General features: G+C 43.6%; 2 protein-coding genes across 2 annotated transcripts in view; one reads left to right on the top strand and one right to left on the bottom strand.

The window, feature by feature from the left end:
* Clc-b (chloride channel protein 7) overlaps positions 1 to 20,527 on the bottom strand; it is a 65,123-nt gene extending 44,596 nt beyond the window's left edge. The window contains exons 1-11 of the mRNA XM_077670729.1: positions 20,369 to 20,527; positions 15,832 to 15,921; positions 14,217 to 14,282; positions 13,299 to 13,431; positions 11,522 to 11,631; positions 9,825 to 9,968; positions 7,151 to 7,234; positions 6,094 to 6,187; positions 4,316 to 4,380; positions 3,805 to 3,915; positions 1,947 to 2,001 (exon numbers count right to left, since the gene is read on the bottom strand). Coding sequence (XP_077526855.1) covers positions 1,947 to 2,001; positions 3,805 to 3,915; positions 4,316 to 4,380; positions 6,094 to 6,187; positions 7,151 to 7,234; positions 9,825 to 9,968; positions 11,522 to 11,631; positions 13,299 to 13,431; positions 14,217 to 14,282; positions 15,832 to 15,921; positions 20,369 to 20,467 — 1,051 coding nt within the window. The 5' untranslated portion in view covers positions 20,468 to 20,527. The remainder of the gene's footprint in view (positions 1 to 1,946; positions 2,002 to 3,804; positions 3,916 to 4,315; positions 4,381 to 6,093; positions 6,188 to 7,150; positions 7,235 to 9,824; positions 9,969 to 11,521; positions 11,632 to 13,298; positions 13,432 to 14,216; positions 14,283 to 15,831; positions 15,922 to 20,368) is intronic.
* A 113-nt stretch (positions 20,528 to 20,640) lies between these two features.
* On the top strand, positions 20,641 to 25,779 carry Rpl38 (ribosomal protein L38). Its single transcript, XM_077670730.1, has 5 exons — positions 20,641 to 20,754; positions 20,881 to 20,905; positions 21,155 to 21,215; positions 21,302 to 21,427; positions 25,733 to 25,779. Exons 2-5 carry the CDS (start codon positions 20,903 to 20,905, stop codon positions 25,756 to 25,758), a joined length of 216 nt encoding a protein of 71 aa, XP_077526856.1. The 5' UTR covers positions 20,641 to 20,754; positions 20,881 to 20,902; the 3' UTR covers positions 25,759 to 25,779.
* The last annotated feature ends 1,768 nt before the right edge of the window (positions 25,780 to 27,547 follow it).

Genomic DNA, 27,547 nt, shown 5'->3' with positions numbered 1-27,547 from the left:
CATAACACGTCACTGTGGCACAAAATTTGAAAGTTTTTAAATAATTCTTGCTTTTTTTTTCGTTAAAAAAACACCTTTTGTGGCTGTAATGGAGCTGAGTGAGATACTGAGTCCTAGTTCTTTCAAATTAAACAAAGTTGTATTTTCTCTTCATGGCTTTAAAATAACAGCTCCTGGTTTTCAAATGATGCGAAGATGATGAGCCTAAACGATTTTGCTTATCGGCGACGTTCCGTGCTGTGGAAAAAAATTCCCATTCCTAGATTATGCAGAAACTGCCTATTTTTACCAATTTTCAACAAGGGTTACTCAACAAATCACTCTCCAATTCCCTGCAGGCTCTTTTTGCTGACTGATCTTTTACATCATTTCCTGCTCAGTTTGGGGTGATAGCCAGGGCCCCATACCGTATTTGCCCGATTCTAACGTGCAACCTTTTTTTCCCTAAAAGCAGTAGCCCTCAAGTTTGAGTGCACGTCACAATCAGATTCAAAACTAAAATGGGTGTAAAAGTGGCCAGCAGCACCGCCATTGACACGAACTCTTCCGGAAATCCAACTCAGTTCAGTTACGTACACTGGGCATCTCGGAGATTTGAGTGCGCGACTGCCATAAACAGAGCAGAGCCACATTTTCATACACAGCTTGACTGGCCCCGAGTACAGACTTCATAGAGGAGTGATGAGCAATTCGACCAACAGCCCGTCATGTCAGAAATTAGGAAGGTCAGGACGCGTAATATAGGGGATGCCTTCAACGTTCCCCGCTGCAGTTTCATGCCAGCAAGAGCTAAATGAGAAAGTTCATGAAGCAAGAAATTTTGGCTGCCACAGCCGTGTGCGTCAAATAAACTGTCTTCTGCCTAATACACGGTGTCATGTCTTTTACGCCTGTGCCGTAAAATCGACGTCAAATTAATATTTCGAACTTTCCAAAGTAAACTTACCTGCGCATTACAATCGGGGGCGCGTTATAATCGTGCAAATACAGTATGCCTACTTTACGGGACACTGATATGATGATATGTGTTTCACGTTTTTTAAGTGCGATGCACTTCTTAAGCGACCCTGAACCTGCGTCCACCGGCGATGTCCGCATAACATACCCACGTGGGGGATTGGCCAGGAATCTCCTCGTCTTCCTTGGCAACAGGGGGAGATGGGCACGCGCTGCCTGGCCGCTGACATGGCACATACCCACGTGGGGGATTGGCCAGGAATCGGCCGTGAGAAGGGCTAATGCACCCGCTTAAAGGAGTACTGACACGAAATTTCAAAGCTGAGATCCGCTCTAGCAATCAAGTACAACGACAACACAAATAGGTGTCTGTGAATAAATGCATCTTTCTTTCTTTGTAGTTGTGTGTGTGTGTGTGTGATCTCTCTTTCGCGAACATTACCGAACCGCGCAAATTCAACTCGTGCATTCGCACTTTCACATTCTTCCCCTCGGGGAAATGCGGGGAATTTTTGTATCAAACAGCAAGCTTGGTATGCATGCTAAGGCTCTAATCTGAAAGTGCCCCTACGAAAACAGATCAAGGTGCTCTCGGGTAATTGAAGCCTTTTATTTACAACAGTTATTCGCAACACCCCACGGCAATGTCCCATTACGAATGATTGATGCGAGGTCTCGTTTACTAATAATATTTTCTATTTTTTGCCAACCACTCTCAAAATTCCCTGAATCTATCAAAAATTCCCTTTTTCTTTTCGGGCCAAGGTAACAGCCAGAAATTTCCCAAAAAGAAAAAAAAAGTCCCTGCCCGGACCTTCACTCGAGATTATTTTTTTACCTGAACTGGTGCAGATTAGTGTGGTGTAGTGCACAGTGCTACTGCAGCTATATTCTAGTAATAAAAATGAACATATGCGTGCGGCCAGTTCTACTGTTCTACTATTTCTTATTCTACAAACACTGCTCCGTCAAAGAATGTGACTGCTCACCGCATGCTCCCATGATGATGTAGATGGGAAGTTCTATGATGCTCCACTCAACATCCTGTGGGATAGACACGAAGGAACTCGTGATTGGTACACGACTAGCGGCAGCATCTACAAGCTCATGTGAGTTATCCTGTCATCGTTACAATGCTGGCCACACTTTCACTTCCACATCCTGCCTTTCCCGTTATTTCTCATTACGACGTTTTTTATGGGTTGTGGTAGCGTTTAATTCTTTTGGCTTGTATTTAAATACTGTTAATCTCAACGAAAAAAAGCTACAGTAGAATCTATAGGCTCCTCCATGTCTATGCAATTCTATAGCAATTTCTATAGACTCCTTCATGCCTGTGCACAGTACCGCCTCCATTTTTTTTTCTGCATTTCTCTGCCAACTACAAGGCAGTAAGCATCAAAAACAATGTTTAGGACACTGACAACACACATTTTGTAAAGAAATCTAGTGTGTAGAGGAATTTACTCTGAAACAAGACATGACTAGATACCGGGCCACAGCTTATGCACTTGTTCTAAGTTCTTTAATGTATTTATTCATTTCAGTACCTTCAATACCCAGAGGGCGTTACAGAAGGAAGCGGTTTAGCTACACTAACAAAAGAATTACACATGGCAATAAAAATTAGGTAATACAAAAATGTAGGTTACACATAACAACAATAAAGCTTCCAGAACTTATACAGCGCATTTAAATATGCTTACTCAAACAAAGAATACAAGGCAAACAAATGAATAAATGAAATAAACTCAACCATAAAAAAGAACAGCCTACAAGACCAATACAATGCACGTCTGTACCCAACAAGAAAAAAAAAAGAAAAAGCTAGTTACAAGGAACAAAAGTAGGTTCCAGCTGCCACTCAAAATGTGCATGCATCGAGGATTGTGGCATTTGAGGTTGGCAGGCAATTCTATTGGTTTAATGTATTCAAGATCAAAGAATAAATAGATTTGCATGGCAGTGTGTTAACCTTGTAAGGATGATCGGTGCGTGGTGATACGTATGACGGACTAGATAGCAGTTTGCTTTTCAAAACCATGTTCTTACATTACCTCCAACTATTTCGAGACTGGGGGAAATCTGTTGGTATTCGTGAAGACTGTGTGGGCATGACATGTTTGTGCATTGTGACGAGTTTGCGCATTGTAACGAGTTGGCACATTGTGACGAGTTTGCGCATAGCGACGAGTTTGCGCATAGCGACAAGTTTGCGCATAGCGACAAGTTTGCGCATAGCGACGAGTTTGCGCATAGCGACAAGTTTGCGCATAGCGACAAGTTTGCGCATAGCGACGAGTTTGCGCATAGCGACGAGTTTGCGCATAGCGACGAGTTTGCGCATAGCGACCAGTTTGAGAATTGCGACCAGTTTGAGCAATGTGAGGAGTTCATGCATTGTGACGAGTTGGCACATTGTGACGAGTTGGCACATTGTGACGAGTAAGCACATTATGACGAGTTGGCACATTATGACAAGTTGGCACATTATGACAAGTTGGCACATAGCGACGAGTTGGCACATAGCGACGAGTTGGCACATAGCGACGAGTTTGAGCATTGTGATGAGTTTGAGAATTGCGACTAGTTTGAGCAATGTGAGGAGTGCATGCATTGTGACGCGTTTGAGCATGATGACGAGTTCACACGTTGTGCATTGTGATGAGCGAGAATTGTGATGAGTTTGCGCACTGTGACAAGTTTTAGAATTGTGACCAGTTTGAGCAATGTGAGGAGTTCATGCATTGTGACGAGTTTGAGCATTGTGATGACTTCAAGCATTGCGATGAGTTCATGCATTGCGACGAGTTTGGGCATTGTGACAACAGGAAGAAGGCCACTCACATCGAACTCCCCAAAGTTTACCAGGCCCGAGAAGGACAGTTCTCCGGGATGACCATGGTACGTGCTAAGGATGATGCTCAACGAGAAGGCAGATATGGTGGAGCAGAAGAACTGCAAACACAGGGGGGCAACTTTCATCAACGTCAGTGTTCATCAAGCTCCAATGCCACGGAAAATCTTTAGCGCTTATCTATGACCTGGTCATTTCGAAGGTATCAAGCAATATTTGCGAAAAATTAGTAAGGCTAAATCTAGCAAAATGGCAAGAAACATCCAAGATTGCCTCCAGAATAGAATAACTTTCAACGATTCCAATGCATTTAATAAACTGGCTTCAGATACAGCCTACCTGCCATTATCATCATCAGTAGCTCGTCACTGTCGCTGTTGATGACTGCGGTGAGTCATAAAGGACTACTATATGAATGGCCGCATTTTTGTACAGACATGTCATATCACACAGCATATTTTACGAGCAAAAAAAAAAAAAGGCGGTAGGCAGCGTACGCACTATTCTCCAGGTGAGAGACTGGTTCCAGAAGCTGGCCCCTTCTTCCAAGCTGAACAGCACTCCACCTGGGCAGAGCATACCAAGGAGGTGCTGCTACTAAGGCCCACACATTGTCACTCTCAACATGAAAACAAACATTGCTGGCCGAGGTTTGTACCACAGGTGTGCAAAGAAGCAGTAGTCATCTTTTGATAATTTAATTCAAAGTCACTTAATTGGAATATTCAGTTTAAGTAGAAGAGATGTTCAGGTTCTGGCAACTTTGCATGCAAGTTAATAGAATAAATCTCTTGATAATTCGAAGCTAGAATCCATTGTATCGATTGGAAGTTATTTCAAATAAAATGCACCGAGGTGACTGTCATTTCTCGATAAAATTCAAAATTTCAAGCGCCAAAACACTATCGTGCTCTGCACTATGTCGGCGCCATCACAATCGAGGCAACGCACAGTCGATAAAGCGGCAGTTCAGCTGAGACTTGTACCAGCGTACGCCTCTCTCTTTTAAGGTGCTCAACCTTCTTTGTTGCACACAGCTCCGAGTGAGCAGTTAGTATGGTGGGCGCTTTGGGCTTCGATTTTAGCGACAAGTCTCAACTATCAGGGCAACCCGTGTTGTACGCTCGACATAGCGACGACAGTAAACATTCTGAACAAGATCAAGAAGACAGACCAGTTGCGGACTAATAACATGCCGTTCTTGTGCATCATGTCTGAAAATCAGTTAACTGGAAGTTTTTTGCGGTCCTCGTGGACTTCGTCTTGAGGGGGGACATGGCTCTTAAAACAATTTCTCTTAATTTTTACGTAAACTCTGTGAAACTCGCCCGTCTTGCTGCTTTTTTTCTACTGATTTCAAATATGCCGTTATTTTTGGAGTCAATCAATTAGTTACCAAGATAATTAGAGATAATTAGTCATTTTTGGAAGAACAATGGACAAAACAGTGTTAGCTGTAAAACTGTAATCTGTATATTTTCTAATACTATGAACCCTGGAGAGTGCAATAAGAGAATCGGTTTTTTGGTTCACCGTTTGGAACTAATTTTGCTGCTTATTAAACTTTGGTGTTTGAAATGGGCATTTGAAATGGTTCCTTGCCACAGGTGCTACCAAGGTTTAATGAGTTGTAAACTTAGTTCGAAGCAGTGCATCCAAAACAAAAACAAAAACAAAAAACGATTCTCTTATTGCACTCACCAGGGTTCATAGTATCGGAAAATATACAGATTACAGTTTTACGGCTAACACTGATTTGTCCATTGTTCCTCCAAAAAGGACTAATTATCTCTAATTATCTTGGTAACTAATTGACTGACTCCAAAAATAACAGCATATTTGAAATCAGTAGAAAAAAAGCAGCAAGACGGGCGAGTTTCACAGAGTTCACGTAAAAATTAAAAGAAATTGTTTTGAGAGCCATGTCCCCCCAGGGAGTTGACTGTACCACCTTCGAATCGCCCTTGACAACCTCGCTGCTTGATAAACCAAAAATTTAAGCCAAAGTTCACAATTAGGGTGTCCTACAGGTCAGTGTAATTTAAATGCGAACTGACATAGCTGGTATTTTTCTTCCACCATGATGATTGCAAAATAATAGCTGTGGTTCTGTGCTACATGCTTGCTAGAAAACTTGGGAGGCTGCATGTCAGTGCTGCTGCTTGAACCGTTTTGTGAGGCAACATGTTTTTGAGTCAATTACTAACCTGTTTGTAAAAAGTGCAAGAAATTAACCAACTCAATGCTAAACTACAACGCCTTCAAGAAACCCCACTTACCCACAGGAGCGCCAAAGGCAGCCGCCACACCAGCAGCGGCACCGGCTGAGACAAAGTCCCTCTTTTCGTGGTCCTCTCGAAATTCCTTGAAGAACTGCGAGAGATCAAAAAAGTTCAAATGTCAGTTTCGTGCACCAAAGCTACAACTACGCTATGAGGTGTGCCATAGGGGAGGGCTTTGAATTAATTGCAATCCCCCACTTGGGCATCTACCGTGCATCAAAATCTCGACACACAAACATTCTGGTTTTTAAAGTGAAACCTTTATTAGCGGGACAGATGGCGTCCTGCCAAAAAACTAATTTTCCCATAGACCAGCTGGTTGACCAAAAACCTCCGATAAGATCTCTGGACACACAGCGCAAGCGTGAAACTGGGCGTTCATTGTTCCAAAACGGTTACTTGAAAATCGCGAAAAAGGAATGGTTATAGATAAGACAATACACGCATACATAGATCACGAAGAAGGAGTACGATAGTATACCTTTATCTCATAAACCTCATATCGGCGTACATTTAGATCGTTTGTACATGCGTTTACTTAATGCACGAAAAATCGTCGCATGGTTTCTTTCTTCGTTCGCGATTTTAGGTCTCTGAAGGTTTGACGATTGATTGGACGCACTTTTATGCGAAGGTTGGGCGCACTTTCGATGCCGTTTTGACGCGAGAAAGACGGTGCCTTTCTCTCCCCTTTTCTTTAGTAAAGTTTTTTGTCTCCGTCAGAAAAACAGTTGCCATAGAGCTGGGATTGAATCTTGAATCGAATTACTCGTGCCAAGTGGCACGCCATCTTAGCCACTCAGAAAGTGGGCGTGTTTAGAATTTAGCGCCAATAGCTCAAGGAGGCTGTAAGGGCACTTCATGAAACAAGGATGCATGAGGCATGCACAAATGATTTTGATTGATTGATTGATTGATTGATTGATTGATTGATTGATTGATTGTAGGGTTTAACGCGCTGACACAAAGCTGGCCATGAGGCGCGCCGTAGTGGAGGGCTCCGGATTAATTTTAACCACTTGGAGATCTTTAACATGCACAAATGGCCACTCACCCCGATGTCCTTTCGGAACGTGGTGCTCTTGCCCTGTGAGACGCCGGCTGCAATCACAGAGCCGCAGTGAATCATGGGGCCTTCCTGAAAGTACAAGTGAAAACACGTGCTTGTGGATGCGGCTACTGCAGATGGGCATCGCTTGTACTCGACTCCTATCCCTTTCAGCCCTGGCGGTGTCAACTGACGTTACCTCATAAGAGTCCCTCTAGCACATACAGAACAAAACCAAAACTGCTAGGTAGTTTTCTCGGGGATTGCCCATCAAGGATGACTATCGCGATAGACATCCCACTGTTGCGTTTTAGCGGAGACAGACGCTACAAAGAAAAAAAAGCTCGAGCGAATACAAAATTACGACGTTAATGCTAAAAAAAAAATCAGTTAATGATTGCACTACAAGCTCTATTTTTTGTTTTTGGGCTGATGGGAGCCATAAAATAAAGGAGCCATAAACACACAGAAAACATTTTTTTTTCGTTTAAAACAAAATCAGTGCTGAAAGGGCTATATTGTAACTGTTCTTTGGAAGAAATACATGTTTAAATGGTACACGCATCAGAATTTCAGGTTACATGGGCACCATAATAGCTCTATAAGCTTATACTGGTGGTTGAACATACAGAATTAGCATTGTGTTAGCACTAGCATTCTTAAAGCTTGATGCAACCAAAATACTTTGCACACGGTTGACATACAAAAAGAAAGGCACAAAGACCGACTTAAATGACGTGATAAACATTCTGATACAAGGGTTTCTTCGTCCAGCAAAAAGGTTTGGTTAACACGATGTGAAACCGTTCAAATAATAATTACAGTCTGCTTTAGCTATTAAATCAGTGAGACCAAAAATAGTTAAAATTATAAAACAGTCCCTCGCCCTTGCCCCCCTTCCCCCCCAAAAGAACAATGATATGCAATTCAAACTAGGTTTTAAAAAATCAATATTATCCAATAAATAAGCAAATTTGGTTGACAACTGTACACAGATACCTGCGACATCGATTCTAAACTGCTCACTATTTTTACAATGCTTGACCAAAGTATGGGGCATGCAACAGAACTAATTTTTGACAGTACCCACTCCGAAGTTATTCAAATGGAACCCCAGAAGGCTACAAACTCAACTGAAGCTCAGCATCTCATTTTCCACAGCCTATTTTTCATTCACAGAGACTTGCGCACAAAACCATGTGTAAAGATCTGTACAACATGCAATCACGAGTCGCTAAAGCGAATGCAGCGTTAATTATGGCCTCTGGCGAAATTTCACCTCTGGCATCTTCATTAAAATGACACCAAGGAGGAGGTACGAATATTTTTTTGCATCACTTTTGAGTTTAAAGGGCCATGCAGACAAAATACAAGTTTGTTCTATTCGAAAGATTTCCCGTTTTATAGTGCCCCCGTGGCTTGTCCGGTAGCAAACAATGCCGTATTCACCGAGAAATTAATCAATTCAGGCTAAAATTTTGATCCTCCCGCCACGCCGTGTGCTTTCGTGTCGTCTAACATGAAGTCATGAGAGCGGGTATTCAAACAAACTTTCAGTGTGTCATAAGGCCCTGCAGCCTTGCTTTCTGTCAGTCCTCCCAGATGGTGCTACCATGCTGAGCCGCGGACCGATGTCCGCTGTTGCTTTGTTTTTGACCGTATTTGCACCTGGCTTGTTTTCAACCCCAAAGCGCTGGACTGATCTGCAGCTAAAACAAGCATAGTGTGCCCAGTACCAATAGCAGTGCGCATCGGTACTTCTACGGTTACGTATACTTTCATAACTACTATTGTTTACCCCACCATTCTTACTGCTGTAAAATGAATAGGCATTATATTGAAGCGCAAATAGCTCGTCCGGCAAGCTTATAAGCCGCGCCTGATTTGTGTTTGCTTTTGCGGGCCTCAGCCAATCGCACAGCTGGGCATATGACATCATAGGTTCTGTTGCGGGAAATGAGCTAGTGGGTCGCAGTAGTGTAACTAGATAATATACAGAGTAGCGTCACTAAAGCTCGCAAGTGAGCAACGACGGCCATTTTGGTGTTTATCACTGTTGCCAGATTGCCACTTTGGTGGCCTCACCATTATCTTTCACGAGATCATTGTAAACAATACTGCCGAAGACGCAGCAACACAACATCTTCAGACACACTTCTGCACTGAAATGCTGCGAAGCACTTTATCTTTGATTCACATTCGGAACGACACCTGCAGCTGCAGAGGAGGGAGAGCAAGTTGAGACTATCACAGTTGACCGACAGAAAATGCATAGACAACAAAATGGCAGTGCCCATTACGTGTCGCAGTGCAAACAAATGTCACGTGATGCGAACTGACCAATGATCACAGCGGAGGCACGGAACAATAGGAGAAAAAGAGTGCCGCTACTCTGTAACCTTATCTAGTGACACTAGGTCGCATGGCCATTCCCTTTTTTCCTAATTATATAACTTATTTGAGTGAAGTGTGCGTTAAAGGTGGTGTCAGCATGATTCTAACGAGGTCATCTTTCGAATAACCAAACTTGTGTTTTGTCTGCATGGCCCTTTGAATCAAAACCTATTTAGTATTTGAAATCAGCTAAAAAAAAAAACTGAACAAGCTCATGAAGTTTCATCAAATTTAGTTGGAAAAAAAAAAAAGAAATGCGAAAGGATAGGAGTGCGTGGGAACTTACCTTGCCCACGGCCAGGCCCCCCACGACCGAGAGGACCACACCGGCGGCCTTGATGATTAGCGTCTTGAAGCGAACCACTTGGGGTACCTTGACCCCATTCAGGTAGCACTTGATCACCGGGATGCCGCTGGCCGCGGCCACGGGCTGCACGGCAGCACAAGTAACAAGACTGCATAAGAGCCTACATTTCCAAGAGATACCAAACATCTGAAGTTTATGGCTGTGGTAGCCTAATCCCTGCAGCACTTGCCTCTTAAAAGATTATCATAAAAAACTTGTCGCAAACTGATTATCTCTAAAAAAGAAGGAAGAGGTCATGCTTACGTAGGAAAGCAATAAATGGTTACGCAGTTGTTAAAAGAATGCGAGTGCAAAACAAGCCGTGCACCCTCAACAAACTCGTGTTTTGTTTGCGAATCTGCGCTAACTTTTATTGCAGACACTACAAACAAGCTAGACCAGCAACTTCAACTAAGGCATAATGATAACTGTAAAGGGCCCTATCATGTGGCCTAACCTTGCTTTTGGTTCACAAGGACAACACGACAAGCCGCGTGGCAAGCATAGTACCATATTTGCACGATTCTAACTCGCACCTTTGTTCGCTAAAAGTAGCCTTAACATCTGCGTGTACGTTACAACTGGGCTCAAAACTGAAACCAGCTTTCGATGTTCCGCGCTCAAGTTTTCATACCAGCAGGAGCTATAACTGAAAAAGTTTATGACGCACGAGAAGTTTTTTTCGCTACCAAAAGCTGTGTGAGTCAAATAAAATGTCCCCTGCAAGGTACATAATGTCATGTCTTTTACATTTGAGCGGTAGAGTTGGTGCCAAATTATTTTTTCCAATTTCCATCAGTAAACTTGCCCGCGCGTTACAATCGGTGACACATTCGAATCTAGCAAACACGGTATTTCACAGGGAGGTCTTGTTCCTCGTAGGGCATATAACACTACTGGGCTGCCTTCCGTTGTCAAACAGGAAGGCAAACTTCCGGCCTTGCGAATGCCTCAATTTTACTGCGTTAAAGCTTAAATGAAATCACGACCACATATTTATATGCCACCAATCTTACCAAATGTACTAACAAATACTACGTGAACCCCAGATGCCACCACCAGGGGGGGGGGGGGGGGGGGGGTTATCCAAAGTACTTTTGTACAATCTTTGAGAGGCAACACCTGATAAGTCAAATGCAACCTACTAACCCAGCTTAACCAAGCCTATCAATCTAAAATTAAGCGTTATCTGAGATTAAAACTTACTGGCTCTCACAGGCACAGAGGTTCCTCGATTACGGGTCCTGAATTGGTGGGAAGCCCAAACTTCCTGTAGGCACAATCTGGCATTCATTTCTTTTGCATACCCATAAGCAGCCCCTGTCCCAAGAGAAATCTCTGGCTACCCATGGACTACTTAGGACTAATACATAGGCAGGTGATGCCCACTAATACACATAAACACGGTCCGTTCAAGTCATACAAAAGTCTAACCAACCACTGCTTGCTGTTGAGCCAAAACCCTGACCATGCCAAGCCTAAGGCTACGAAATGAAAATGGGACTATCCGATGAGAGTTCATACAGAAAGGACACACCACATATGGCCCACACGTTCAGTCAGCTTGTGTGCATTACGGATTGGACACCAACTGAGATGAGCCGCTAACAATTAATTATTGGCAAACTCCCACTCACAGCAATGTAGGCCACCAAGATAGCCCCGGCCAGGACGGCTGCTGCGTTCATGCCGACCCAGGCCAGGTAAGGCAGGATGATGCAGTCCTGGCGAATGCACTGGTTGATCCCTGTTGGCGTGCCACAGTCAGGGAAAAGAACGGCAGCATTTCGGCCAGAGGTGAACATTTCTCTCGACATGTGAAACGAGGAGGAGGATTTCTCTTTGCCAACAGGAAACATTCCGGCAAATTGTCACGAATTAAGGTTTTTTTTTTTTTTTTTCAAGAAGCCAATAGTGTTGAAAAAAAAAAACTTGTTTTTTGTGTCATTAAATTCCCTACAATTTCCTGCAGAATTCTTGAAGCCGAGAGTACTTGAATTCAAAGTTTTGACCGGTTTATAAATGTTTGATACCACACAGCACCCTCCATGCCCCATACTTTTTAGTTCAATAATAACTGTGGTTGTGCAATGCAGTGGTTTCGTTTATAACTGGGGCATATTTTCTAGCGTAAGAAAGACGGGAACTTAGAGAAGAATACGGACGGGACAAACGCCAGACATCTATGTCTAGACATCTGATATCCAGCGTTTGTCCAGTCCGTATTCAACTAGACATCTTCTAGACACCTGGTAGACATCTGATAGACAATGCTAGACATCTGATATCCAGCGTTTGTCCCGTCCGCTCTAAGTTCCCATCTTTTTTGCGCTAGAAAACATGCGCCAGTTATCCCAGCACAAACTTGCCCAACTTTCTGCACTAGTTAAAATGGTTTCTTCGATTTGACAGTCTGTAACAGCCCTGGATAGTTTGCCGGGAGTCTAAGAACTGCCCTTACAAAAAGAATCTAAGAGAAAAAAAAAAAAAAAGCTGGACTCAGATAGGTCCTCGGCACTCCAAAATGACAAATTGACGAAATTTTTTCAGCTTCAAACAAATCCTTACGCAACAACCTCACTGAATCCAACTGTACAGCAAGAACTTCATGACTTGCTCAACGAGATTTTGAACAAAAAAATCCCTACTAGCGAGAGAGAACTTCAGCATGTGTGCCTTACTTTTAAGGGGGGCACACTGGTCTTAAACCAAAAATGTTCATTTTTAGTTATAATAATAATAATTAGAGGGCATATGTAGTATTTCATTCTGACTGTAGATATAAAATTTGTTTTTGTCTAGAATGACTACATTCAAATTTCCTTGGATTTTTATATTTGATTTTTTGACAGCCTTTGTAAAGGAACTGCTGGAGGGATACAGCTGAAGAAGGTACCAGTGAACTGTGGACAAATTAAGGAATGCAATAAGACTAACATTATCATTCTATCTGGTCTGTAGCAGAAGTTACAACCATTTGAAGTTAGGGCTCGAAGGGTGGGAACCCAAAAAACGGGTTTTGCCTCCTTCTGCTATAACTTCTGCTACAGACCAGGTAGAATGATACTGTTAGTCTTATTGCACTCCTTGATTAGTCCACAACTCACTGGTACCTTGTTCAGCTGCATCCCCCTAGCAGTTTCTTTTGCAAAAGCTGTCAAGAAATTAAATATAAAAATCTGAATCAATTTGAATGTAGTCGTTTTACACAAAAACAAATTTTACATCTACGATCAGATTAAAAACTACACATGCCCTCCCATTTTTATCATCATAACTGTAAAAATAAACATTCTTGTTTGGTTTAATCACTGAGCCACAATCTTAAACACTAACAATGCAGTCGTTCCTAGAAGTTTCTTTTTTTTCTTTCTTTCTTTCCCCCAGTGGCTGCTTGCAGAGACAAAAGGATACATCTCTTGAGCAGGTTGAACTTGAGCTCCGAGATGACCTCAATGCAGATGTCGATGGCACAGGCTGTCAGGGCAGTGAGGACGCCTATGATGAGGATGACGAACCACCGCTTCCAGTTGGTGTTGCGCACTTGCTGCCCAGGGAAAAAAAATCGTGCACCAGGGGCAAAGAGGGGGAAGAACAGAAAAAAGAAAGCAACGTTTGGCCATTCCCCAGCCAACGCATTTGTATACAACTTCAATATTCCAAAATAGTTCCTAAATTGGTGGGTTTTTTTTTACGAGCCGAAATTATACCTGGGATTTCGGGAGATTTGTCATAGGGTCCTATGAACCCCTCGCGCACATTATAAAAAGGAGCATTTCTCAAGTGATTTCTGCGACCAGCAGAAGAAAGGATTACTCAACAAACCACTGTGGAGGGTTGGCGACACTTTTCACACAGCATCACTTCAAATCACTTCGTGTAAATTCAAATGAAACCACCACTTAGACAATGTAGCCCCCCCCCTTTTCCAAGATCATTGAGCTAAGATAGCCCCAATTAAATTATCGCTGGAATGGTGTTTGACGTATACAAGAAAGGCAGTAAACGTGGCTCTTGTTAATCCGACCTTGGTTAATCATATTTTGTCACCTAATTCAATGAAATTTCAAGGCCCCAGCACGGTGAAAAAGCAATGATAATCAACTTTCGCTGGCCTTTCTACTTCATTCAATTACATTGCAGCAGTTACACTCACGAGAGAATTAATAAGGATCACAGGTGTTTAGTAAGCCTTAAACAACTGGACGAGCTAATTTTTTTTTTTCTTCAGTTTTTTTTTTCCGGCTACAATCGGTCGGCATCACCACGTAACACTAGAGAACTGATCCCTTAAAAGGGGTTGAAGCTGAAACAACAGTAGTTGACACTTACCGTAAATGTGGTCATCCGTTGCTCCGCAACAAATAGGCTGTTTTCACATGTGTCATAGTCGAGGCTCTGGACAAGACAAGAAGGCAAAGAAAAGAAGAAAAAAAGACGGAATTTAACAAATTTATACTGACAAAAAAAAAAGACGCATAGTTCAATAAACAAAGGCACAACTTTCAAGGTTCCGGACAAGGCACATGCTTGCCGCTATTGGCGATTTTGTGTGCTAGCAGACAATCCTGTGTGTAGCTTTTGTGCGAGCTTCTCATAACTGCAAATTTCGCAAGCTTACAAAAAGTTAAAAAGCCTTCTGTCAAACAAGGGCTTGCAATTGTATTAGAAGTCACAAATGCTGACTGCATTGTACAGAACAGGGTAGGTGCGAGTACAGTAAAAGTTTATCAAAAAATTTGAGGTACCCAGTAAAATCTACTACTTCAATTTGCCAAAGAATTTTACTTAAAGGACAGAACAATTTTGACTGTAAACGCTTTGGCCATTACAAGCTTCAGACGCCACGCTTTCCCGCTTGGTGGCGCAGTCATAACTACTCGTCGTAACCAGGAATTAGTCCCCATGAGCCAACGCCTCTGCTACCAAGGCTGCAACGAACACACACCACACTGCTGATAATAAACGTGTAGCCCCAATTAATTTTGGTAACAACAGCGGTAAACTTGTGCAACTTTGCAACTTATGTCACAGGAAGGAGATAGCTGTGACGCTGCAAATTAGACCCCCCCAAAAAAGAAATTTAAGAAAGAAAAGACAACAGTCCTCCTGGCTTGGAAAATTCGGTGCCTTTGTGTCCACTGCTGTCAATGCAGGCAGACAAAAACCGATATGAGATGGAGAGACACTGTTAATGAGATGACCGTCACTACATTTAATGATGCGCACATTGAACTGCGGCGACTCTGGTACAAAGAGAGAAAGAATTTCGGCATGGCTGAAATTTGGCTTTTTGCATCGAGACCACGCACGCAAACACACCACAATACAAAACAGACGACCACGAACGCACAGTGAGTGAGCTTGGATTATTCGAATTCCCCGCCTTCACAATGCTCATGCGCCCCTTGCCTGAAACTGTGCCAGTGGGAGTTCTGTTCTTTTTGTGCTCGCGTTTCCTCCCGCACGTGCCGGCGTTACACTGCCAGTTTTTTTTTTCGCTTACTATAGTAAAAGCCAACCCAACGAGCGTTCCTAACTAAATGAACGCGGGCGCTGCCAGTTCATTGCGTACATTCTGCCTCAAATGTACCTGCAGTTTTCTTTGCGCTAAACAACGGGGAGATGTATGACAAGCACCAGCGATTGACAAGTTTCGAACGCTTATGACAATGTAAGCCGCTTGGCTTTCAAAGCCTCTGGGTTACGCCGCGACGAAAGCCGCTACAACAAAACATTGCTCGCTCGCTTGGGTCAAGCGAGCGAGCTACGACGACAAGGCGAGCCCCTAAAGGGCTCTGCACTTAAAAAAAAAAAGGTCAGTTTCCCGGGATAAGAGATCAGGTGAGATATCAACAAGCCGCACTTTATCTTTTTCCTTGTGGAAGAACCGATCACCCAACACATCTAGTACTCAGATCGCAACAGCTGTTGTGCACCTACCTACCTCATACTTTTGTGAAAGGAGGTTGAGGGAGCCAAGTTCATGGACATTCTTGGTGCTGGCTCCACGGCCGCTTCCAACACTGTTGATGGACTGCAAACAAGCGGAGAAAATTTGAAAGAAAAGGAAGCAATTCAAGGTGCAATGGCTACAACTTTGCACAATGTTTTTTTTCTTTTGAACAGCATTCTCACACTGTATCCCGCAGCATACTGAAATGAGCACCAAATGTCCCTCTTTCTTAAGCTTGTAAAATTCACTATAGCTTGACAGGGGCTGTTACAAGCTGAAGACGGAAAGTTGCAAATTAGGAGCGGAAGAAAGTTTTGTCAAAATAAACTTGAGAAGAGAGAAAAAAAAACCAAGCCGCCAAGAGCAACAGCCCAGTTAGCAAGGTTGTTTTGCATCCCGACAGGCTCGTCCGTAACGCGTTACAAGAAAAGGATTACCTCTAAGCGATTACATTTTAGCGTAACTTTGTAATGCTTCAATTTATTTTTCAAGGAGTAACGATTCTTGTGAATCAATTACTTTCTTCCTTAATAAATTACAAAATTACTTGTCACAATATTCCTCGCTGACACGGCTCCTCCCACACCACATCTGTCTGCATCTGTCAAACATTTTCAGAAATATTCTTATACCCCTGTCACACAGCAAATCTAATGTAATTCAAAGTGAATGACATTAGCTGTTAATGACATTCGGTTTGGCCGTGAGAGTCTACACAGCGAAACAAATGTCATTTGGTAGTGATAGCGCCGACGATTCGCGGGATCGCAAAATTGGAAAATTATGGTTTAAGTGCGTCTAGAATGTTTTCATATACAATAATAGTCTTTTTAAAAGAAAACAAATAATTCTTTCTCTTTAATTTAAAAAAAAAAAGAAGATCGCCATTTTAACTGACATAAGTAGACATCACAAGCCGAGACAAGAATGCAAATCCGTAATCAGGGTAGCGCATGCATTGGGGATGAGATTTTTTTCCTTTTTTTTTAAGTACTTGTTTGCCTTTCTTTATTTGAAAAACAATACGAAGGGGAAAATATAAGCTTACTGACAGCTTTTAGAAACAGTATGCTTTTGTGTGTTCTTGACGCGCCACTGCCGTCGAGGCTGCTCATTTGGCCGTTGAATGAGCTCCCGAACCTGAGTTAGCTGAATGCCATTCGCTTCAAATGCCACACTATTCTTGTGTAGTGCCGAACTAATGACATTTACAGCAAATGATATTTGCTCTAAATGTCATTAGGTCTGCCGTGTGACACAGAAGGAGAGCTGTGCTTTGAAATCTGACATGGGTAACGCGCACCACTAAAATAACCTTGACGAAAATTGGAGGTACGTACGTGTAGGTACTGATTTTTCCGACTCGATTAACCAGTTGACCACGCTATTTATGCAACCCTAATGTGCATGCACATGCTATTGTAATAAGTTGTACGAAAAGTAGCGTGGGAAGTAATCGATTTCCTTAGAGTGATTTTTCGATTACTTTCTTGAAGCTGTAACTGTAATCAGTTACTTTTGTCAGTAACATCCACAAGTCTGCTTCACGACTGGGTGCGAAAACGGCGTCCACCAGCCAACTTTTATTTCAAGAACAGCGGATATAGAACCTACAATGCCCTACAGGAAAAGCATGATAAAGAAGAAACAAGACAGCAGTGTACTTTTCATTGCGCACTAACTATAACCATGCTTATAACAAGTTACTCATCCTGACATCAGCCATCAAGAGTCACCACATACCAAGCTGCCTCACTGCTTCCGTCTTTCAACTGTAGTGCATACGTTGTTGTGCGTCGAATTCTACATTCTTCTCGTTCTCCATTTAATATTACATCAACTAAGTACAAGAGGAGTTTTACAAAAATTACGACTAGAAGAAACACAATTTCATTTTGCGGTGTTGCAAGCAAAACTTAGTCACGTGGCTCTTTTCGAATGTATACAAGAGAAGCGCAGGACAAACGCTGAGTATCAATTGATGTTTTATTGAAAAGGCGAGCACTTTTCGAGTGCAAATGCACACACATCAAATAACTGGCACAAACGCATTCGAAAAGCATTCTGACAAGGGTGCACATGCCTAGATTTACGACCATTTAGGAAACAAAAACTCCTTTTCAGATAAAAACCAAGAGCTTGGCTAATGCGCTTGTGCCCTGTATTACTCGCGGTGAAACCGATTATTGCACTCATATAGACTACCTGTGTTATCTAGATGGGGCGCACAAGTGCACCTTATAAACCAGGAAGGGTGTGCGCTCTTGCTGACAAGTGGAAGTCAGGCATACAATGAGTATAGCTTTATTTCGCAAACATGTGCACAAGCACTCTTCATAGTGCCAATATTGCTTTTGCTTCACTTATGTTTGCGCACCTCCACCATCTTGCCTAGATTCACACTTGTTTTCATTTTCAATTTTTTCTGTACTCACACGGGTCTCACATTTTGTGTTCATATTAGCTTACGTATGTCTGGCAATATATATTTTAGGTTTATGCGGGCGTGCGTTGTACATCTAAGCTTTCGATTTTGATTGATAGTAGGGTTTAACGCGCCGACGCAACGCAGGCGATGAGGCACGCCGTAGTGGAGGGCTCCGGATTAATTTTGACCACCTGGGGATCTTTATCATGCGCCGAAATCTCGTACACACGGCCGTTTTTGCTTTTCGCCTCCATCAAAAAAGCGACCACCACGGCCGGGAATCGAACCCGCGACCTCGTGCTCAGCAGCGCAACGCCTTAGCCACTGAGCCACCGCGGCGGGTAAGCTTTCGATTTTGTTTTTTGACTGTGTTTTGCCTCGGATGTACCTTTGGGTTCTTGTTTTCCCAGTTTTCTGCACATCAACAAATATTTCCGCTTTTGTGTTTGTTTTGTGTGCAAGTTGCTACACCTATTTTGCCGCTTCTATTTAAAGAAGAATGTGATAATTCTGAATTACTTTCTCGTTGTTATTGATTAACGCCCTGTTATTACTTGAGGTCCGTCGTACCCCCTTCACTCAATGTTCTCTTTGAGCCTGTAAGGTACCCGCCGCGGTGGCTCAGTGGCTAAGGCGTTGCGCTGCTGAGCACGAGGTCGCGGGTTCGATTCCCGGCCGCGGCGGCCGCTTTTCTGATGGAGGCGAAAAGCAAAAACGCCCGTGTGTACGAGATTTCGGCGCACGATAAAGATCCCCAGGTGGTCAAAATTAATCCGGAGCCCTCCACTACGGCGCGCCTCATCGCCTGCGTTGCGTCGGCGCGTTAAACCCTACAATCAATCGAGCCTGTAAGGTATCATAAATAAATAAATGCTGCGTAAATCCCGGCAATAAGTATGTTCCACTTTCCACGTCTATTGTTTATAGTGCTCCACTATCCTGTGGTTGGGCATAGTGTGATAACGTGTGGGTCAGAGAGGATTTCAGATCTTCAAAGGGCACACTTACACCTCATTTGTCTACGCACTATCCGATAACACAAGCATTCTAATCAGCAAAACACTCAGTTGTAGCAAGGGAAAATAGAGGACGTGAACAAACTTAGGGGATACGTGTATCAGTCACACTTGTGTTTTATTCGAGAAAGTTCTTGGTTCTTGAATGTTTGTAAACATAGGCACTAGCCCCTTTGTCACTATGAACTGAGAATGAGTTTGCGTCAGTTATGTGATAACGTGCACGCAAGTGCAGTTTTCAAACAAAAATATTAGTATAAGAGGTGTTCGTACCCTAAACAAAACCTTAGTTAGTTCACAGCTCTCGTCCTACGTTTCTTGTGTCTTATCATCTTCTGTATTAGTTCAAAGCCGAGCTGTTAGGCCACCACGTACGATCACTAACTCACATAACTGTCCATCAAAACGTTATGGCCACAAGTGCATTTACAGCTTTCCGACCCCTCGTTAAGGGGTCCCTTCCTCCGGCTTGCCTAAACATGAATAAATCACAATGCATATTCACAACCAAACTTGACTGGAGCAAATAACCGTTGTGTGCAACCTACTCTCGGCCTCATATTTTCAGTGCACGGTCTGCACCACCCAGGCACCACCCAGGAAGCGTGTCTCGACATTTAACGAAGGCGTATTCGCGAATGAGTCACCAGCGCGCGCTTTAGGACGAGCAGCCAAAACTCTTTTCTTCACCTTTTCCAGCATGTAGTAACACTCACTAAACGTCAGTTATTAATTATAAGAGACTTAATTACGCACTCGTGCGCTATCAATGAGCGACCATCTCTGATAAACCACCACACGGGACCACATCACAACGATCAATGACAACGATCAATGAACTTATTCGTGCACCTTATAAATAGACATCATACAGTAAAGTTAACAAAGCAACGGGAATGTTGCTACATGCTTAGCGGACATTTGTCGGAAAGTGTCGAAAAGAATGCAGTTTTCGGGAACGAAACTTTGATCCTAAACTTCTGATGAATGACAGTTGATTTGTGCACAGCAACAAGGAAGAAAATGTACAAATTCACAATCAGTTAGGAACAATGACACTGAGTGGGAACTTAAATTGACTTACCCCTGATGTGGACGGGATTTGGTCCGCCTCAAAAAGTGGTGTTCGCTCGTCATCACTGTTCCGAGTAGACGAATCAACCTTTCGCCTTATGCTCGGCATTGCGAGCCACCTCCAAAAGCAATGAAAGAGAAGCGAAGCACGTGATACACTGTAATGATAACAAAGCCGCAAAGCTAACAAGCCACAGCAATTAGTGTCGCATCTAAGTAATGTAAAAATTGTGATATCTTAAAATAATGTGTACACTAAGAAAAAAAAATGAGTAATTTTATGTATTTGTTTAAGTTAAAGCAGTAGTTTTATTTTCACGCGACTACGAAACATCGGTGCTTCCGTGTGCGGCTGACTTCCCTTTCTTTTAACACGGAGCCGTCAACCCGTAGGAGGTAATGCTTGGTGCTTTTAAAATCTGCTTTAATCATTAAATTGTGGCTCCTCAATTCGTTGATATTGAGTTCTGTAACAAGTGTTATACGTCATTTAATACGCTAATATCTTTTTTTTTATTTCAGGCTGTCCGTGGAATAATTCACAATGGTGAGTGGTGTTCGTCTCGCGTCGCCGTGGTTTCTAAGCAGAAACTTTCGGTGTTCCTGCATGCTAATTTTGCTACATTAATGTGAAAAATATAACCGACAGCCGACGTGCGAGGGCTTCCATGTGCTACGGTTGCTGAAAAGCAGCGAATGCAACGTGCAATGTTGCCGTGCGACAGCAAATGTATTGACGACTCCAGTTGTGTCGATACTAATCGCGTTTTCTCTTGCTCTTCTCGCGTTTCTGCAGCCGAAGCAGCTCAAAGAAATCAAGGAGTTCCTGCTGACGGCGAGGCGGAAAGACGCCAAGTGTGAGTTCCGCAGTTAGCCTTCTTATGATCGATCTTGGTCAAGCGTAGATCCGTGGCCGCTTACAACCCGTGTCAACATTGCGCAGCCGTGAAGATCAAGAAGAACCCGGACAACGTGACCAAGTTCAAGGTGCGATGCAGCAAATACCTGTACACCATTGTCGTCACCGAGAAAGAGAAGGCTGAGAAGCTGAAGCAGTCCCTTCCCCCAGGTGAGTGCGTGTTTTCGTAGTCTGTTCCACGGCAACTACTTGACGTGGTGTGAACACGGTGTGCGTAACGAAACAGAAGGGACGGTAAATTCTTGACACAGCGTTGGTGTGCAGGGAATGAGTTTTTAATGGCAAAACTGTTACGTATTGGGTACTAGAGTTGCCACTTTTGGATGCGCGAGCGCAGTTTGGAGGTGTGCATGGGGCGACAAGGAAGCCATCAGTCGTGGCTTTTGTTACGAGCGCAGAAATGCGCTTCACCTCGCGTTGGTGGCAGCTGTGAAAGTGCCGTTTTGTTTTCGTGCGTGTGGCCTTTTCCGAGCAGTCTGTCGAAGTGGGGAAACAATGCATTTACTCGTCTGGCTTAGCTTTTCTGTACTGAAAATTGTTCGATGACTGCAGACGGACTTCGGGAATGTAGCGGGCAGGAAATAACCTGCCGACTGAAGCCGGATAGGTTTCGCGGCAGGAGAAAGCCCCTTTCATGCAGCAACTGGTGCTCTAGTTGGCTTGCTTTGTTTCATTTCTCGTTCTCTGCTGAGCCGTGCCACCCGTGCAGTGGGGGAGGGGGGGGGGGGCACAATTTCCCGGACTATGCGAGCACGGGGCGAACGCCGCCGCTGCTGAAATAAAAAAACCTAAACGAGGGAGCGAACTACTAGGAACGCATTTTTAGTTTAGCTAGCTCGCACTAGGTGTTTGCTGTCTAGCAATTGCGTTATTTTTAAATATCGGTGGCGAAGTGAGTTTCAAAAATCGGCAAACTTGTCTGTAAGGAACATTTTCATGAAACTGTCAAGCTCTTTTCGTTGGTGCATTATGGTTTTTAAGCTCGTGGGTCGTGGATTGGCAAGTGCCATAGGAGTGTGATCAGCAGAGTGCCCCTAGATCGTTCTTGGGAAAGGTTGTTTGATGTTCTGGAAGTGCTGACAGCGTTGAGCTTAAGTTTCTTCTGGTAAATGGGAAATAGAAAACGTGGAATGAAACCGTTCCAAGCAATGATGGAGCAGCATGCCGGGAGTGCACGGCCAAAAAGCGGCGCATAGGTACAGGTGCCGTCGGAAGTAATTGCAGCATGGGAGCTGTGGTCGAACCGCATAGGAGTGCCTGATAGCTGCAACGGCGGTAAACTAAAGGAGCAGAACACACAGCGCACCTGCCGACGGCGGTAGACCCTGTGTACTTCTCAACTCGCTTCTTTTAACGCGGTTTCGAGCGTTGTTTGAGGCATACTGGTCGCGGCGATGCCGCTGATAACAGAGACACCTGAAAATATTAGAAGATAAAAATGTTCACTTCAGCTCCCTGTAAACACAATGCTTCTCCAGCAGCTCGGGTGCGCTGAATGTGTGGGAGTGACGCTGCCGGATACTGCCTCTGCTAACAGCGCCATCTCTGAGACCAGGATGCTGCGAATAATGCTCGAAGTGGGTTGAGAAGTATAGATGGGCTATCACCGTCGCCAGGCACGCATGCATGTTCTGCTCCTGTCGTTTACTGTTGGTGCAGCTACACAGCGCTCCTATGCGGTTCGGCCACAGCTCCCGTGCTCCAATTACTTCTGACGGCACCTGTACATGCGTAATGCCACAGGTGTTGCCTTAGAGAACTAAAGCATAAAAGTTGAGGAAGTTGTTTTCTAAGTAATTCGTCTTGCTAGCGAACATTGAAGAGCACTTCGTAAAGCGACAAAACATGCACTAACCGCAATCCCGTTTCGCGCTTTTTTTTTTTCTTTTTTTTTTTTTTTTCCCCCGCTTCTGGCGCGTTTTGTCCCCTACTTCACTCATGCTCGTGCTACATGAGCTTTTTGAAGGCCTTCGAGTTGAACGCCATTTGACTCAAATGACATCTTTGATCTGCTACACAATGTTTTTCAAAGGCCTTTGGTTGGAATGCCATCTGAGTCAAAACAGCTCCATTGAACAGCCTTTGAGGTTCTCAAATGCCTTTGAAATGCGAACTGCCATACTTTTGGGCGCAGTATCCAAATGCTGTAATTACGAAAACAATTATTTGCGAGTAAAACTTTTTGAAGTGCCCGGTCTTTATAACTTTTCACTTGTTTTTGTTCTCTATCATTCCCTCTACAATTACGTGGAAACTGGTACTTTTTGCTCAATAATAAAACTGCAGCAGTGGCAACACCAAACCATGGTGGGTGAACGCGGAAACTTTCAACTACCTTTGAGAATTGCCGTCTAGATCGACGGAACTCCTTCCAGTTTGAATTGAAATTTCGAAGGCCATTCGGCTGAAATGTCCTTTCAAACGCTCATGTAGCACGGGTATTAGTCCTGTTAGATGCTCGCTGGCACGAATTCCCCAAGTTGCTTTACTGAAAATCACGGTGCCACTGCCGAAAGCACAAAAATTGCTCGCACAACACTTGTCTTTCCAGCTTATCCTGTTTGCGACCTGCACATCATAGAGGTTTGGCACTACTGCTTCTTGCATGGACGAGTTTTTGCAGTCATTTTGGCCCCACAGTAGTGTTGGGAGTGTTGAGTGTGGTGTAGGTACTATCGGCGTCAAATGAAACATGGACACGAAAATATAAACCAGAACGTGCAAAATTGGAAAATGCTGTTCGTAGAGTTCATATAATGGCTTGCTATTGGTATGTTTGGAAATCCACTTTTCCCAACTTTTTGTAACTTAGTACGCGTCATTTTGGCTTGCATGGAAAGAAATCGCGCTATTTGTGTGTTCAGGTTCATAATTTCGTGTTCGCGTTTCATTTGTCGCCGATAGTACTTAGGTTTGCGCTGTGTACTGCAGTGTCAGTAATGTGCACAGTGCAAGCGAGGTTCAGTTCCTGTAGTGTTAAAAAGGGGTCGTAAAGGCAAAATACAGGCTTTATTTTTTTTTTTTTTTTTTCCTCACTTTGTCGTTGTTGCCCACATTTTGCTTTACCGACCGAGTACGTTTTTCGCATCACTTGTCCCTGTCGCTGCATGTGGCTACCCGCTAAGACTACTTGTTCCGATAACAGTGGCAATAGTTGTATTGTGAACTTCAGTCAAGCACAGGAGATCTTTGCAAGTAATGTGAAACAGTGGCGACTCCCCATCCACTTTCTGGCGATTCCTCTGTGATGTCGCAGAATTTGTTTGTGTGATTGGCGGCTGCCAACATAGGCCACTGCCAAGAAAAACGACTGGGCGATTGTAGACTCTTGAAGCTGCCGGCACTCTTGCTCAGGTTTCAGTGGAGATGGTTATACTTGCCAGCTTGGTTTTAAAAATGCACACTGTGGTGTTGTTTTTGGAGAGCTGGTTGAGACCAGAGGTGCCACGGTGTACCATGTTGACGAGTGAAAAACATGGTTAGCCAGATGACGAAAATGCTGGTGCAGTAAAAGCTCGTTGATTCGAACTCAAAGGGGACCATAAAATTGTTTGAATTAAGTGGAGTTTGAATTAGCGGGTGGGCACCAGAATGAACGGAGATGGCGCCACAGTGCACGGCCAAAGCCCAAAGAAGCCACTGCTGGACTTGTTGTCACGAATTAGGCGCTACTAAGCATTTGTGGCAGGTGGTTTCATAAATAACACTTTGTATATAATAAAGGCATGCACCGGAGCACTGTTGCCAGTGACGCGGCGCCCTCCGTAGACACTAAATAAGCTGTTGCAGGAATGTAGCGCGTGCGCCACGTTGTTGTTTTTCTGTTCCGTTGTTTTGAGTCTCTAGTAAATTTGGTTTGTTTTGAATTTGCAACACATTCTAATCACTGTGGGCCGACTTCTGCCAGGTGTGGTGGAAACCAGGGGATCATAGTTTGAATTAACCTTTCTGGATACTGACGTGTTTGAAATATTGGGAGTTTTCCCCCATTAAAATATACAGGGCTGTGTCGGGACCGGGGTGTGAGTTCAAATTAACCAAGTTCAAATTAGCGAGCTTTTACTGTACTGTGTGCATTGTTTAACTATCACTGTTCGCCTTCTTGGATATCTTACGGGAAGATGAAGAAACTTCCTTGTGGAAAAAAAAGGTGAGGTATGAGTTTAGTGGTCAGCTTGTCAAGTCCTGTTGCACTAGGGCTTCTTGTCGCTCCGGTGCTAAGCTGGTCAGCACGTTATCCCACTACCTAGCGAAAGGAGGTGGTGGGGGGCGTGAGTAGAGTAGGTGTATGTTGTGAGGGAAGTGTCGCAGTGCAGGCAGTTACGAGGGGAAATTGATGGGGAGATGTGAGGTAGGATGCTGTTTTTTCTTGATACGTCTTGCTTTGTTCGTGCAACGATTGAATGTGTTAGTGTTTTCTAATCTGTGGTTGTTGTACTTCTTTTTGCTTTCCAGGTCTCCAGGTCAAAGAGCTGAAGTAAATAAATGGGTTGCTAATAAAATTTCACTGTTCGTTTTATTCTTTTTATTTGCTAGCATCTCTTATCGTCACTTGCAGTGGCTTATGCAGGGAGTGCACTCACTGTAAGGTAGCCTGTGAATGTAGGCAGTACTCTTCACGCTGCAAATGCCGGGTGAAGTATCTCTGAGGTTTGTTGCTTACTGCTGTGGCATGTTGGAAGCTTGCCCGAACACTGGAACTGGGGAGATGTTCCGTAGATAGTCATTGAACCTAATTGTTGCACTAGCCCTGTGGGAAGCTTTATATGAGCATGGGCTAACAGCTCCAGTTGGTGTGGCCATTAGTATAGCATTGCTGTGGGCTGAATAGTGATATCTAGCTCTACGTCTAGCTACCAGTGCAGGCTTGATGAGTATTGGAGCCACTAGATTAACTTATTTTGTAGCTCTAGTGAGTATTAGTTGGCGCAGCCTGCTACATTGCTTGGGAAGAGGGACGTGTTGTTATGGACACGTCTGGGAAGCAAGTCGCTTTTTCTGTGATCTGTGATCACTTGTGGTTAAAAATGCTTGCACGAAAACATTACTACCATCAGGTTCCCAGCATGCCATGGTCTGTTGGAAACCAGGTCGGTTGAAAACTATGCAGTAATTGAAAAGCCTGAAACTGTGGTTTTAGTTGTAGATTGTGACGTACAGGTTATAAATGTATCAAATGTGCATAATATGTCCTAGTTTGATATTTTCAAATTCGTCAACGTCAGTCGCCAAAATGATGCCGCGACTGGGAATTGCCACATGGTTCAACGAATTCTACCCTATTTTTACACCAAACATGTTTCAGAAGAATTGGGCTGAACCTGATTTCTCCCCAAATGGACCCTTTCAAGGTATCGATCTGCACAGTTGTGGGCTGACGGTCCACCCTTCTCAACCAGTACTTGCTGGAAGCAAGCCCCCACAAATGCAGCTTTTGAACTGGTTGAGTATTGGCATGACTACTGCTCGCCACCCCAAGCTGGGAAATGGTGCACTGACATTGTGCCCAGCTAATGGAAGCTGTGATGTCGAGATAACTTTCGCCTGGCTGAGGTACGTTCAATGATGGGACAGGTCTCGAATGGAGACCGACATGTTGCGGCTGCAGACAATGTATGTAAACAATAATGTAAAGATTAGATGCCCAGCTTGTGAATAAAATGTTTCGTTAGAAGTTATCAGTGCTCATTACTGTCATCACTACTGATTTATTTCCAAACGCCAAATTTCGGAGAGCATCTAGCTGAAAATCAATATCCCCCCGATTACCAGCTTGAAAGAAACATTCACGCATTAAAGGAGCCATGAAGAGAAAATACAAGTTGGGTTTATTAGAAAGACTGCTTAGTCCCGATAACAATGATAACGGAGATACAAAAGAAAACGTGTAAAGCAGTCGCGACCCCCTAGCCTATTTCCCGCAACTTTTCTGTGACGTCACGGAACCTTGTTTGTGCGATTGGCGGCCGCCAAACTGACCTGTCGCGACGACAGATGACGACGTCTGTAATGGAGCCTCTAGTTCCATTTGACCGCATCACTTGAATGCTAACGTGCAGTCAACGCACTGAAAATTGTTTTATTGTTGGCCCGTATGACGTCATTCTTGCTCATAAGACGTCACTGGCGCAAAATTTGAACGAAAAAAAAAGCAAGAAGTGTTTAAAATACTTCTTGCTTTTTTTTTTTTTCGTTAAAAAACATCTTTTGGAGCTGAGTGAGATACTGAATCCTAGTTCTTTCAAATTACACGAAGTTGTATTTTCTCTT

Source organism: Haemaphysalis longicornis, unplaced genomic scaffold (assembly GCF_048455015.1).
Source record: "Haemaphysalis longicornis isolate Haplotype H1 unplaced genomic scaffold, Haemaphysalis longicornis Haplotype H1 scaffold_5, whole genome shotgun sequence".
In the NCBI taxonomy this organism is placed as follows: domain Eukaryota; kingdom Metazoa; phylum Arthropoda; class Arachnida; order Ixodida; family Ixodidae; genus Haemaphysalis; species Haemaphysalis longicornis.
The sequence above is the reverse complement of the archived record's forward strand: the minus strand, read 5'-3'. Positions and strand labels throughout refer to the sequence as shown.